The 13096-nt window shown below is 40.5% G+C and overlaps 1 protein-coding gene and 1 long non-coding RNA gene across 10 annotated transcripts in view; one reads left to right on the top strand and one right to left on the bottom strand.

The window, feature by feature from the left end:
* LOC109554514 (uncharacterized) overlaps positions 1-10235 on the top strand; it is a 39571-nt gene extending 29336 nt beyond the window's left edge. The window contains exon 5 of one of the 2 annotated variants that reach the window (XR_011564807.1): positions 7687-10235. This is a non-coding gene — a long non-coding RNA (uncharacterized lncRNA). Of the gene's footprint in view, positions 1-7683 lie in introns of both variants that reach the window. The other variant, XR_011564806.1, reaches the window with a different exon arrangement.
* Positions 1-13096, bottom strand: part of RCE1 (Ras converting CAAX endopeptidase 1) — an 89630-nt gene that overhangs the window by 32611 nt on the left and 43923 nt on the right. For 5 of the 8 annotated variants that reach the window (XM_070782457.1, XM_070782459.1, XM_070782458.1 and 2 more), the window contains 3 exons: positions 10933-11042; positions 3406-3489; positions 796-851 (listed from right to left, as the gene is read on the bottom strand). The exons of 1 other annotated variant lie outside the window; for it this stretch is intronic. In XM_070782457.1, coding sequence (XP_070638558.1) covers positions 796-851; positions 3406-3489; positions 10933-11042 — 250 coding nt within the window. The remainder of the gene's footprint in view (positions 1-795; positions 852-3405; positions 3490-10932; positions 11043-13096) is intronic. 2 more of the 8 variants (XM_070782462.1, XM_070782463.1) reach the window with 1 other exon arrangement.

Genomic DNA, 13096 nt, shown 5'->3' with positions numbered 1-13096 from the left:
TTGGTAACCAATTAACCAAGGGGAAGGGGCTTCCCTGATAGCTCAATTGGTAAAGAATCTGCCTGCAATGCAGGAGACCCTGGTTTGATTCCTGGGTCAGGAAGATCCCCTGGAGGAGGGATAGGCTACCCACTCCAGTATTCTTGGGCTTCCCTTATGGCTCAACTGGTAAAGAATCCGCCTGCAGTGCGAGAGACCTGGGTTCAATCCCTGGGTTGGGAAGATCCCCTGGAGAAGGGAAAGGCTGCCCATTCCAGTATTCTGGCCTAGAGAATTCCATGGACTGCATAGTCCATGGGGTTGCAAAGAGTTGGACACAACTGAGTGACTTTCACTTCACTAACCAAGGGGAATGGCGCAGTGGTCTGCCAATGCAGAAGACTCAAGAGATACAGGTTCAATCCCTGGGTCAGGAAGATTCCCTGGAATAGGAAATGGCAACCCACTCCAGTATTCTCGCCTGGGAAATTCCATGTACAACAAGTTTGGCTGGCTACAGTCCATGAGGTCACAAAGAGTTGGACACAACTGAGTGACTGAGCGCACACAACCAAGAGGAAATGGTTATTTTTAAGTTTACTCATTCCAGTGACAGGGAAAGGCATGAAAGGTTTAATCTACTTATTCATTAAAAAACTAATCTAGAAAATAAGAAAATGTGGGGGTCTTGGAAAATAAGTTTCAAAGTGACTTTGAGTCAAGAAATCAAACTGTGAACCCACTGGAAATAGGACAATAATAACAGAAAAACTGTAGAACCATTGCATAAACTTAAGTCAGGGATTAAGGACTTACCCAAAGATCTCCATGGAGAGGATTCCATTTACCTTTACACTGAAATTAAATCTAATCTGCAAAATAAATGGGGTGTGATATTTAACATGAACCAGAACAAGGATTAAAAGCTTCCATACTCAATTCCTAAAGAAGATACTCTTTATATCATCTTCCCCTCCTCCACTGCAATTTCCCTAAACATAGTTAACACCTGTCTGTGTTCAAATTCTGAATCCTAAATACACTGAGTTCTACCTTAGAATTCTAATTAGTCACAGATTACGTACATCATGCAAAATGCTGGGCTGGATGAAGAACAAGCTGGAATTAAGACTGCTGGGAGAAATATCAATAACCTCAGACATGCAGATGACACCACCCTTAAGGCAGAAAGTGAGGAAGAACTAAAGAGCCTCTTGATGAAAGTGAAAGAGGACAGTGAAGAAGTTGGCTTAAAACTCAACATTCAGAAAACTAAGATCATGGCATCCGGCCCCATCACTTTATGGCAAAGAGATGGGGAAACAACGGAAACAGTGAGAAACTTTATTTTCAGATCAGATCAGTCGCTCAGTCGTGTCTGACTCTTTGCGTCCCCATGAATCTCAGCACGCCAGGCCTCCCTGTCCATCACCAACTCCCAGAGTTCACTCAGACTCAGTCCATCGAGTCAGCGATGCCATCCAGCCATCTCATCCTCTGTTGTCCCCTTCTCCTCTTGCCCCCAATCCCTCCCAGGATCAGAGTCTTTTCCAATGAGTCAACTCTTCGCATGAGGTGGCCAAAGTACTAGAGTTTCAGCTTTAGCATCATTCCTTCCAAAGAAATCCCAGGGCTGATCTCCTTCAGAATGGACTGGTTGGATCTCTTTGCAGTCCAAGGGACTCTCAAGAGTCTTCTCCAACACCACAGTTCAAAAGCATCAATTCTTCTGCGCTCAGCCTTCTTCACAGTCCAACTCTCACATCCATACATGACCGCAGGAAAAATCATAGCCTTGACTAGACGAACCTTTGTTGGCAAAGTAATGTCTCTGCTTTTAAACATGCTATCTAGGTTGGTCATAACTTTATTTTGGGGGGCTCCAAAATCACTGCAGATGGTGACTGCAGCCATGAAATTAAAAGATGCTTGCTCCTTGGAAAAAAGCTATGGCCAACCTAGACAGCATATTAAAAAGCAGAGACAATACTTTGCCAACAAAGGTCCGTCTAATCAAAGCTATGGTTTATCCAGTAGTCATGTATGGATGTGAGAGTTGGACTATAAAGAAAGCTGAGCGCTGAAGAATTGATGCTTTCAAACTGTGGGGTTGGAGAAGACTCTTTAGAGTCCCTTGAACTGCAAGGAAATCCAACCAGTCCATCCTAAAGGAAATCAGTCCTGAATATTCATTGGAGGGACTGACGCTGAAGCTGAAACTCCAATACTTTGGCCACCTGGCCAACTGATGCAAAGAGCTGACTCATTTGAAAAGATCCTGATGCTGGGAAAGACTCAAGGCGGGAGGAGAAGGGGATGATAGAGGATGAGATGGTTGGATGGCATCACCAACTCGACGGACATGAGTTTGAGTAAGCTCCAGGAGCTGGTGATAGACAGGGAAGTCTGGCGGGCTGCAGTCCGTAGGGCTGCACAATTGAACAGTTGAACTCAACTGATGAGGAAATATTACCCTTTGTCCTCTGCTGTTCTCCTAATGTATTTCTTCTCCCCTTCTTAAAGAACTATCCGTTTCTCTCTCTATTGCTTCCATTGTTTTCATATATGGAAATTCCATGCTTTTTTCTTTGTTTTTTCTTCTCCTATCCCCATCAGACTCTTATGTTCTCCCTCCAGTTTACTTTACTGTTGTAATTATTTTCTACCTTCAACCTATACTTTTTCTTTCTACATAATATCATGGGTAATAAGAGACTCTAGAGCCAGACTGTATCCTTTCAAATTGTGGCTCTGCAAGTTATTTAACTTCAGCACCACAGTTTCCTGGGCTGTAAAATGGGGATGATGATGATAAAACCTACTTCACAAGGGGTACTGGGAGAGCTGAATGAATGAATATGTGGTGAACACTTGGAATAGAGACTGGCTAACAATAAATACTGAATCTTGCTTAAGACAGAAATAGTAGGAAACCTGCAAGAAAAACCAGGAAAGTTATACAGCATACTTTATTGCTGTGACTTTATGAACATTTCTAACTACAGGTAATAATAAAAATTTTAGCTCTCCTGAGTTTAAAGTCAGAATTTCCTTATTTACTCTTATAGTCACTTTAGAAAAGGAGGAGATAATCAGCAGTTTATTATCCAGGTTTAAAAGAAAAAAGAAGCACAGAGGAGGGAAATGAGGTATTCAAAGTGATACAATAAAACAGTAAGGCAGTGAAAATATGAATCTAAAACAAAGTTCTCTCTATATCCACAGGCTCTCAAAGATGTCACATGGCCAATACCAAGCCTGCCTTAGAGATACAGGAACCAAACCAATTCAATATTAAAACTTTTAATCACTGTCATAAAAAGAAAGAGAACCAATCAGATGTTCCCATGCCCTACAGAGTAGAGGTCTCTTAAAAACACATGACTTAAACAAGAGAATCATTATTGTGCAGAAAGAACAGCTTACCTTGGGGAGCACAGTGATGACTTTGCGTAAAAAATTCTTTATAACCAGACTATCTGTCATCAAAGTCCTGGGCTTTACATCAGCCTATAACAAAAACATCCACCACATAAGCACAAACTCAAGGGCACAAATGAATTAAATTATGATATTTCTTCTTATAAAAATAACTACACCTCAGACATCCAGGGGGAAAAAAGTAATTTAGATTGGAGCTGAGAAGAGTAATCCTAGCTTAACTCTACTATCCTAATGAGGGTCAATCTGTATTAAGAATTTCAATGGGGCTTTCCTGGAGGCTCAGTGGTAAAGAATCCACCTGCCAGTGCAGAAGACATGGGTTCAATCCCTGATCCGGGAATATCCCACATGCCATGGAGCAATAAGCCTGTGCACCACAACTGTTGAGCCTGTGCTCTAGAGCCCAGGCACTGCCACTACTGAAGCTCATGTGCTTCAGAGCCTGTGCTCCACTCCAACAGAAGTCACCGCAGTTAGCCCACGCACCACAGCTAGAGAGTAGCCCCTGTTTGCAACTACTAGAGAAAAGCCCATATCAGCAATGAAGACTCAGCACAGCCAAAAGTAAATAAATAAAATTTAAAAAACCAAAGAATCTCAATGGAGTCAAAGGAGCAGACGTTAAAAAGACCCTATTTTTAAACCTTAATCTGTTCATCCATTTATTTTTAAGGAAAAGCTGTAAAGCAGAAGCTCAAAAGTCAGAAGGTCTGTGTTCTGTGAAAGTGAATGAAACTGGGATTGAACCAGGTCTCCCACGCATAGAAGATGGATTCTTTACCAGTTGAGCCACAAGGGAAGCCCTCCATAATAATAATAATAAAAAAAAAGGTTCAAAGAGATTAAACAACCTTGCCAAGGTCTTGCTGATCTGGCTCCAAAGCTTTAGCTTTAACCACTTTCCTACACTACAAGCCAGTGATCAAATTCGGGTCTCCCACATTGCAGGTGGATTCTTTACCAGCTGAGCCACAAGGGAAGCCCAAGAACACTGGAGAGGGTATCCTATCCCTTCTCCAGAAGATCTTCCTGACCCAAGAATTGAACTGGGGTCTCCTGCCTTGCAGGTGGATTCTTTACCAACTGAGCTATCAGGGAAGCTCTTTACATTTAATATAATGTCCTTAAAACCATAGTTAGAAGGTGTCTCCTAAAAACTAGAGAAGTTAATGAAGAGGAAATAGAGTCAGAAATCAGTAAGTTTTTATTAGTGGCTCAGAGAATACAAACTCATGTACTAGGTACATATTAAAGGAGAAAAAAGGTCCCAAATCTCAAAATCTCAACACAATAAAGAAAAAACATGTAAATAGCTAATAAAGAAGAATAAATTATTATAATACTTTTTTATAAGTTCACTGAAAAAAAGATCAATAACTGTGCAATGGGTGGGGATGATTAGAATAACTATCATAAAAATATTTTAAAATATTAGAAAAATGGATGGGGATTATTAGAAAATTTGGAAGCAAATCTAGGATTATTAACATGTGTAAGTAGTAGTAAGTAAACACTAACTGTGGCATACATATCAGTCATATCCTTATTTTTAAAATGTTTATTATAAAATGTTCAAATGCAGAAAAGCAATGGTCTCTTTAAAGCATTTTCCATACTTAACACTTCAAAAACAACTTCTTGGAACAGTTTCAAACTTCTGTAACCTTAGTGATTATAGGGTGTATCATATAAAGGGCTTAATTATATCTAGCAGTAAGGCAACCAAACAAGTGAAAGTTCCTTGAAAAGCTACCAGGGAGGGTCTACCATTAATAATGATGGGAACTATCATTTACTGAACACCTGCTACATGCCAAGCAGTTTACATACAAGTAGAAGATATCCCCATTTTATGGGTGAGGATAATGAGACTAAAGAAGCTAATTAATTTGTCCAAGGTCACACATAGCTAATTAGCTCACAGAATTGGGATTCAAACCTAGATCTGAGAACTCCAAAGCCCACCTTTCACTATACAATGCTACCTCTCCAAGAAAGCTCATTTTCTGTACATAGCTATCTGAATCAGATATTATGTAATCTATCATTATTTCTTATGGAACCTTATGGGCAATGCTTACATATGATTACTGAATATGTATATGTATTTACTCATTGATAAAACACTTAATGTTTATTATGTGCCTAGGTTTACAGAGATAAGTAAAACCATCTCTAAATTTGAAGAGGTTACACTTAAGTAGAAGAGAAAGAGGAAATAAATAATTTATATGATAATGTGAAGAAGCTTTATGATTTAAACATATAAGAGAAGCTAAAAAAATACACAGGAATGATTGGCACCTAATCCAGACTGAGAATATAAAGTGAAATAATGTCAGGTCAGCAGAGGATAGTTAACACAAAACAAATAGCTCCTTTTAAGACCTACTGATAAATTATTGAAAGAGAGAGATGGGGGGAGGGAGGAAGAGACACTACACAATCTTTTACAGCCAGTACCCAGGCCTAACGTACCTTCAGAAACAGTGAACTTATATGTTATCAGGAAAAAAATATGCTGCCAGTCCTGGGCAGCAGAAATTACCACTGAATCATATGTTTCAGTCATTATCCTTAAATACAAGTCTAATCATATGATAGATTATGGGAGGGATTTTATATTTTTAAATATAAACTTATGCAGTTATGGGCTGTATATGACTTTGTAAGAGAATATCAGTGTCTCTTTCTTTGCTTAAATAGGTAAGTACCCAGATGATGGATAATAAGAGAAACACAGAGATAGATGTTTTTATGTCTACATGTATATCTCTAGTCATTGTATCATTTACTATTATAACAAAAATGAATACAAAAATGGATAAATCTGTCAAGATCTTGCAAAATCAAATTGTTTTTTGAAGGACATATCACCCAGCCTAATGGACTCCAAGGTGCAGGACTGAGCATAAACACAAACCCAGCAACCTTTTTTTTGGCCACCTGGCACTGCATGTGGGATCTCAGTTTCCAGCCCAGGGATTCAATGCACGGGCCCTGCAGTGGGAGCACTGGAAGTGCAGCGTTTTAACCACTGGACCACCAGGGAAGTCCCACCAGCATCTCTCTTAAATGAAGTTTTCCCTCAGTCTTCCCTGGAATTAGCTTTCCCCACATGCCCAAAGCAGTGGATCACTTGTTACTGCCTTTTCACGGATGTCTCCATTCACTAGCCTTTGCTGTAAACCTTGCTACCTGGCCCTTCTCCCCACCTGAAGTATACACGTATGATGAAATCTTTTCACAACCTCCCCTTTTCCTCTCCCCATTCTCTTCATTCAAGTATCAAAGACCATCAGATAGAACAAATGCTTTCAGAAATCCTTGTTCCTCTGAGGTTATACTACTCTTACCTCTCCCCACCTATCACCAACTGATTACCTGGCACTAAGCACAGCTGTCCTCTGTACTCTAAGTCCTGTCATCATCTTGGTTGACTTCCACATCCAAGCAGATGACCAGTCTAAGTGAGGACTTGGTCCCAAAATTCTCTGACCTTCTCAACTCCAATGACCTTGACCTCTACTTATTTCCAATCACCAATTTCCACAGCCAGACTGGAGGTGTACTGTTCTGGAAACCTTAAACTGAAACATCCCATTCTTATGTGAAAAGATATGAACCCAGACATGCACCTTGATTAAGTCAAATTATCTGTGCTCTCAATGTACACTTTGACTTGCTTGAGAGAAACACTGCTTTTGCAATAGGGAAAAAAAAGAAATTTTATCACTCTGATGATAATTTTTTATTCTTTCATGAACTCCTTATACCCAGAAAAATCTCTATTACACTGTATTGTAATTATTTGTTTACTTATCTATCATTTCCTTGATATTCCAAGATTGCAAGTTCCTTGGGATCAAGTAATATCTTGGGACTCTTTCTAGGACAGTGAAGCTATCGTGAACAAACAGAGGTATCTAACGGAATGAATAAATATTGAAACAGCACTAATCAATATGAGTAAGGCTTTGATTCAGATTCTGTCACTTAACTATGGAATGACCTTGGGAAAGACAGTCAAATTCTCTGAAATTCTTGTCCTAGCCACTTCACAGAGTTGTCAGGAGGCTTAAATAATACATATGCTAGGTGTAAGAATGATCACTTTTTGTTCAGACTGAGTAAAACACATGATTTCCTTTTCTAGCACTGTTTTCCTTGGTTCACTGGAATCAAGTGGCTTTTTTGGGTTTTTTTTTTTTTTTGCTACCTGACAATAATGGTTTTATAACTGTTGTTGTTCTTCTTCAGTAGCTAAGTCCCCTCCGATTCTTTGCAACCCCATGGACTGCATCATGCCAGGTTCCTCTGTCCTCCACTATCTCCCAGAATTTGCTCAGATTCAAGAAATGCAATAAGGCAAAGTGGTTTTCTGAGGAGGCCTTACAAACAGCTGAGAAAAGAAGAGAATCTAAATGCAAAGGAGAAAGGGAAAGATATACTCATCTGAATGCAGAGTTCCAAAGAATAACAAGGAGAGATAAAAAGCCTTCTTAAGTGAAGAGTCCAAAGAAATAGAGGAAAACAATAGAATGGGAAAGACTAGAGATCTCTTCAAGAAAATTACAGATACCACGGGACTATTTCATGCAAATATGGGCACAAAAAAGGACAGGAACATCAAGGACCTGACAGAAACAGAAGATATTAAGAGGTGACAAGAAAACACAGAAGAACAGTACAAAAAAGGTCTTAATGACTTGGATGACTACGATGGTGTGGTCATTCACCTGCAGTGTGAGGTCAAGCAGGCCTTAGGAAGCATCACTACAAACAAAGCTAGTGGAGGTGATGGAATTCCAGCTGAGATATTTCAAATCCTAAAAGATGACACTGCTAAAGTGCTACACTCAATATGCTAGCAAGTTTGGAAAACTAAGCAGTGGCCACTGGACTGAAAAGGTCAGTTTTCATTCCACTCCCAAAGAAGGACAATGCCAAAGAATGTTCAAGCGAAAGTGACAGTGAAAGTCCCTGACTCTGCGACCCCATGGACTATACAGTCCATGGAATTCTCCAGGCCGGAATACTGGAGCAGTAGCCTTTACCTTCTCCAGGGGATCGTCCCAATCCAGGGATCGAACCCAGGTCTCCCTCACTGCAGGTGGATTCTTCACCAGCTGAGTCCCAAGGGAAACCCAAGAATGTTTGAACTACCGTACACTGTGCTCATTTCACATGCTAGCAAGGTAATGCTCAAAATCCTTCAAGCTAGGCTTCAACAGTACATGAACTGAGAGCTTCTAGATGTACAAGCTGGATTTAGAAAAGGCAGAGGAACCAGAGATCAAATTGCCAACATCTGTTGGATCATAGAAAAATCGAGGGAATTCCAGAAAAACATCTACTTCTGCTTCATTGACTATGCTAAAGACTATGCTAAATCACAACAAACTGGAACATTTTTAAAGAGATGGGAATACCAGACCACCTTACCTGTCTCCTGAGAAACCTGTATTTGGGTCAAGAAGCAACAGTTCGAACCGGACATGGAACACTGGACTGGTTCAAATTGGGAAAGGAGTATGTCAAGACTGTATATTGTCATCCTGCTTATTTAACTTACATGCAGAGGATATCATGTGAAATGCGGGGCTGGATGAATCACAAGCTGGAATCAAGATCGCCAGGAGAAATACCAACAACCTCAGATATGCAGATAACACCACCCTAATGGCAGAAAGTGAAAAGGAACTAAAGAGCCTCTTGATGAAAGTGAAAGAGGAGAGTGAAAAAGGTGGCTTAAAACTCAATATTCAAAAAATGAAGATCATGGCATCCAGTCCCATCACTTTATGGCAAATAGATGGGGAAACAATGGAAACAGTGATAGACTTTATTTCCTTGGGCTCCAAAATCACTGCAGATGGTGACTGCAGCCCTGAAATTAAAAGCTCCTTGGAAGAAGAGCTATGACAAATCTATACAGTGTACTAAAAAGCAGAGACATCACTTTGCCAACAAAGGTCCATATAGGCAAAGCAATGGTTTTTCCAATAGTCATGTATGTATGTGACAGTTGGACCATAAAAAAGTCTGAGCTGATACTTTTGAACTGTGGTGCTGGAGAAGACTCTTGCGAGTCTCTTGGACAGCAAGATCAAGCCAGTCAATCCTAAAGGAAATCAAGCCTGAATATGCATTGGAAGGACTGATGCTGAAGCTCCAATATTTTGGGCACCTGATGGGAAGAACTGACTCACTGAAAAAGACCCTGATGCTGGGAAAGACTGAAAGCAGGAGAAGAAGGGGCGACAGAGGATGAGATGGTTGGATGGCATCACTGACTCAGTGGACATGAGTTTGAGCAAACTCCAGGAGGAAGTGAAGGAGAGAGAAGCCTGGAATGCTGCAGTCCATGGGATTGCAAAGAGTTGGACACGACTGAGGGACTGGACAACAACATGTCCACTGAGTCGGTGATGCTAGTCAATCATCTCATCCTCTGCTGCCCCCTTCTCCTTTTGCCTCTGTTTGACTAACCATTAACTGCTCCAAATTGTTTACCCTTCATTCCCCTAAACAAGATATGGCACAGCCAAGGATATCTATTGTCCTGATTCCATGTTCATTTCCTTTTAGAAGAAGGATATAATTGTTCCAACATGGAGAATAGCCTCCCATGTGCTTTTTGGGAGAGTGTTTAACATATTCTTTGTCTCCACCAGTTCAAAGAAAGGAAAGATCAGAGAATTGATAATGGGAATGGAGGACTCAATTGTCACTCTCACAAATCAGGGCTACAGACAAATCAATAAAAATCTTTAAACCAACCTAATAAAAATATTTAAATAGGATCTGCACTGGGCATCCATTCTTGCTTTCTTCTTCAGGAGGTCCAAAATCAAATAGTGGTTTATTTCAGTGGTTCTCAAATTCACCTGCACATTAGGAATTATCTGGGATTCTAAAAATATCCCAAAGCCCAGGCCACACCTCTATGGACCAGATTATATTCCCCCAAATTCATCTGTTGCAGCCTTAGCCACCATTTTGATTTATTTGGAGACAGGGCCTTAGGGATGTCATAAGGTTAAATGAGGTCATAAGTGTGGACCTCTAATTTGATAGGACTGTCCATGTAAGAAGAGGAAGAGATACCAGAAAGCTCTCTCTCCACATACGTACAGAGGAAAGATCATGTGAGCAAATGGTGACAAGATACCTTGAACTTGGACTTCTAACTTCATAAAGAAGCATGAGAAAATAAGTTTCTGTTGTTTAAGCCACCCAACATGTGGTATTTTTTTTTTATGGCAGCCCAAGCAGACTAATCCAACACCCAAGACCAATTAAATGACAACCTCTTAGAGTAAAACACAAACATCACTATTTTCAAAGCTTCCAAGTGATTTAAAATCTGTTCAGGGAAGTCTGGGAACCAATACCTTATTTCAACTTTATTCTATAAAGGACCTATGCTTTTATTTTCTGTTATTACATTTGTAGAAAAATAAGAATCAAAACATCATTAATTTATAGAACCACAGCAAAACTTGCCTCAAAAATCATCTGGAAGGGTCTTAGCCCTGATGTGTCCTGAGAATGGCTGGCCTCCTCTGAAGTCCAGTTCAGGTTCGCAAAGAATCCAGGCAGTACGGATTGCATATCTGTATGAGAAGAAATGGCAACAACAGAGAACAAGCAGTTTGGATAAGCACCAGAGTTTCTGGAGTTGTCCGTTAAACTGATGAGCCAAGTAGGCTTTTCCCTGATGAAAAGATTATCTGCAGAATTTTAAATACAACTGGAAATGGCTATGAATCAGCAAATTGATTGAACATTTAGAATTACTTTATGGGGTTAAGACATTTAATCTCATGTTTTCAATTTTACACAAATTGAAAATTCACTAAATCAGTTTGTATTTTCAGTTCATTTCCACAAGGTCATATCCAATGCCAGAAATCTGAGCTGCTAGTTCTAACTGATAGTCTTATACTTTTTAATAAATCAGTTCAGTTCAGTTGCTCAGTCGTGTCCAACTCTTTGTGACCTCATGAATTGCAGCATGCCAGGCCTCCCTGTCAATCACCAACTCTCGGAGTTCACCCAGACTCATGTCCATCGGGTCAGTGATGCCATCCAGCCATCTCATCCTCTGTCGTCCCCTTCTCCTCCTGCCCCCAATCCCTCCCAGCATCAGGGTCTTTTACAATAAGTCAACTCTTCGCATGAGGTGGCCAAAGTACTGGAGTTTCAGCTTCAGCATCAGTCCTTCCAATGAATACCCAGGACTGATGTCCTTTAGGATGGACTGGTTGGATCTCCTTGCAGTCCAAGGGACTCTCAAGAGTCTCTCCAACACCACGGTTCAAAAGCATCAATTCTTCAGTGCTCAGCTTTCTTCACAGTCCAACTCTCACATCCATACATGACCATAGGAAAAACCATAGCCTTGACTAGACGTCTGGACCTTTGTTGGCAAAGTAATATCTCTGCTTTTGAATATGCTATCTAGGTTGGTCATAACTTTCCTTCCAAGGAGTAAGTGTCTTTTAATTTCATGGGTGCAATCACCATCTGCAATGATTTTGGAGCCCCCCAAAAATAAAGTCTGACACTGTTTCCACTGTTTCCCCATCTATGTCCCATGAAGTGATGGGACCAGATGCCATAATCTTCGTTTTCTGAATGCTGAGCTTTAAGCCAACTTTTTCACTCTCCTCTTTCACTGTTCTTCCTCACTTTCTGCCAAAAGGGTGGTGTCATCTGCATATCTGAGGTTATTGATATTTCTCCCGGCAATCTTGATACCAGCTTGTGCTTCTTCCAGCCCAGCGTTTCTCATGATATACGCTGCATGTAAGTTAAATAAGCAGGGTGACAATATACAGCCTTGACGTACTCCCTTTCCTATTTGGAACCAGTCTGTTGTTCCATGTCCAGTTTTAACTGCATATAGGTTTCTCAAGAGGCAGATCAGTTGGTCTGGTATTCCCACCTCTTTCAGAATTTTCCACAGTTTATTGTGGTCCACACAGTCAAAGGCTTTGGCATAGTCAACAAAGCAGAAATAGATGTTTTTCTGGAACTCTCTCGCTTTTTTGATGATCCAGCAGATGTTGGCAATTTGATCTCTGGTTCCTCTGCCTTTTCTAAATCCAGCTTGAACATCTGGAAGTTCACAGTTCACGTACTGCTGAAGCCTGGCTTGAAGAATTTTGAGCATTACTTTACTAGGGTGTGAAATGAGTGCAATTGTGCGGTAGCTTGAGCATTCTTTGGCATTGCCTTTCCTTGGGATTAGAATGAAAACTGATCTTTTCCAGTCCTGTGGCCACTGCTGAGTTTTCCAAATTTGCTGGCATATAGAGTGCAGCACTTTCACAGCATCATCTTTCAGGATTTGAAACAGCTCAACTGGAATTCCGTCACCTCCACTAGCTTTGTTCATAGTGATGCTTTCTAAGGCCCACTCGACTTCACATGCCAGGATGCCTGGCTCTAGGTGAGTGATCACACCATCATGATTATCTGTGTCGTGAACATCTTTTTTGTACAGTTCTTCTGTGTATTCTTGCCACCTCTTCTTAATATCTTCTGCTTCTTTTAGGTCCATACCATTTCTGTCCCTTATCGAGCCCATCTTTGCATGAAATGTTCCCTAATTTTCTTATCTCTAATTTTCTTGAAGAGATCTCTAGTCTTTTCCATTCTGTTG

This window comes from Bos indicus, chromosome 29 (assembly GCF_029378745.1).
Source record: "Bos indicus isolate NIAB-ARS_2022 breed Sahiwal x Tharparkar chromosome 29, NIAB-ARS_B.indTharparkar_mat_pri_1.0, whole genome shotgun sequence".
NCBI lineage: Eukaryota > Metazoa > Chordata > Mammalia > Artiodactyla > Bovidae > Bos > Bos indicus.
Note: the sequence above shows the minus strand (reverse complement) of the source record. Positions and strands in the feature narration are given on the sequence as shown.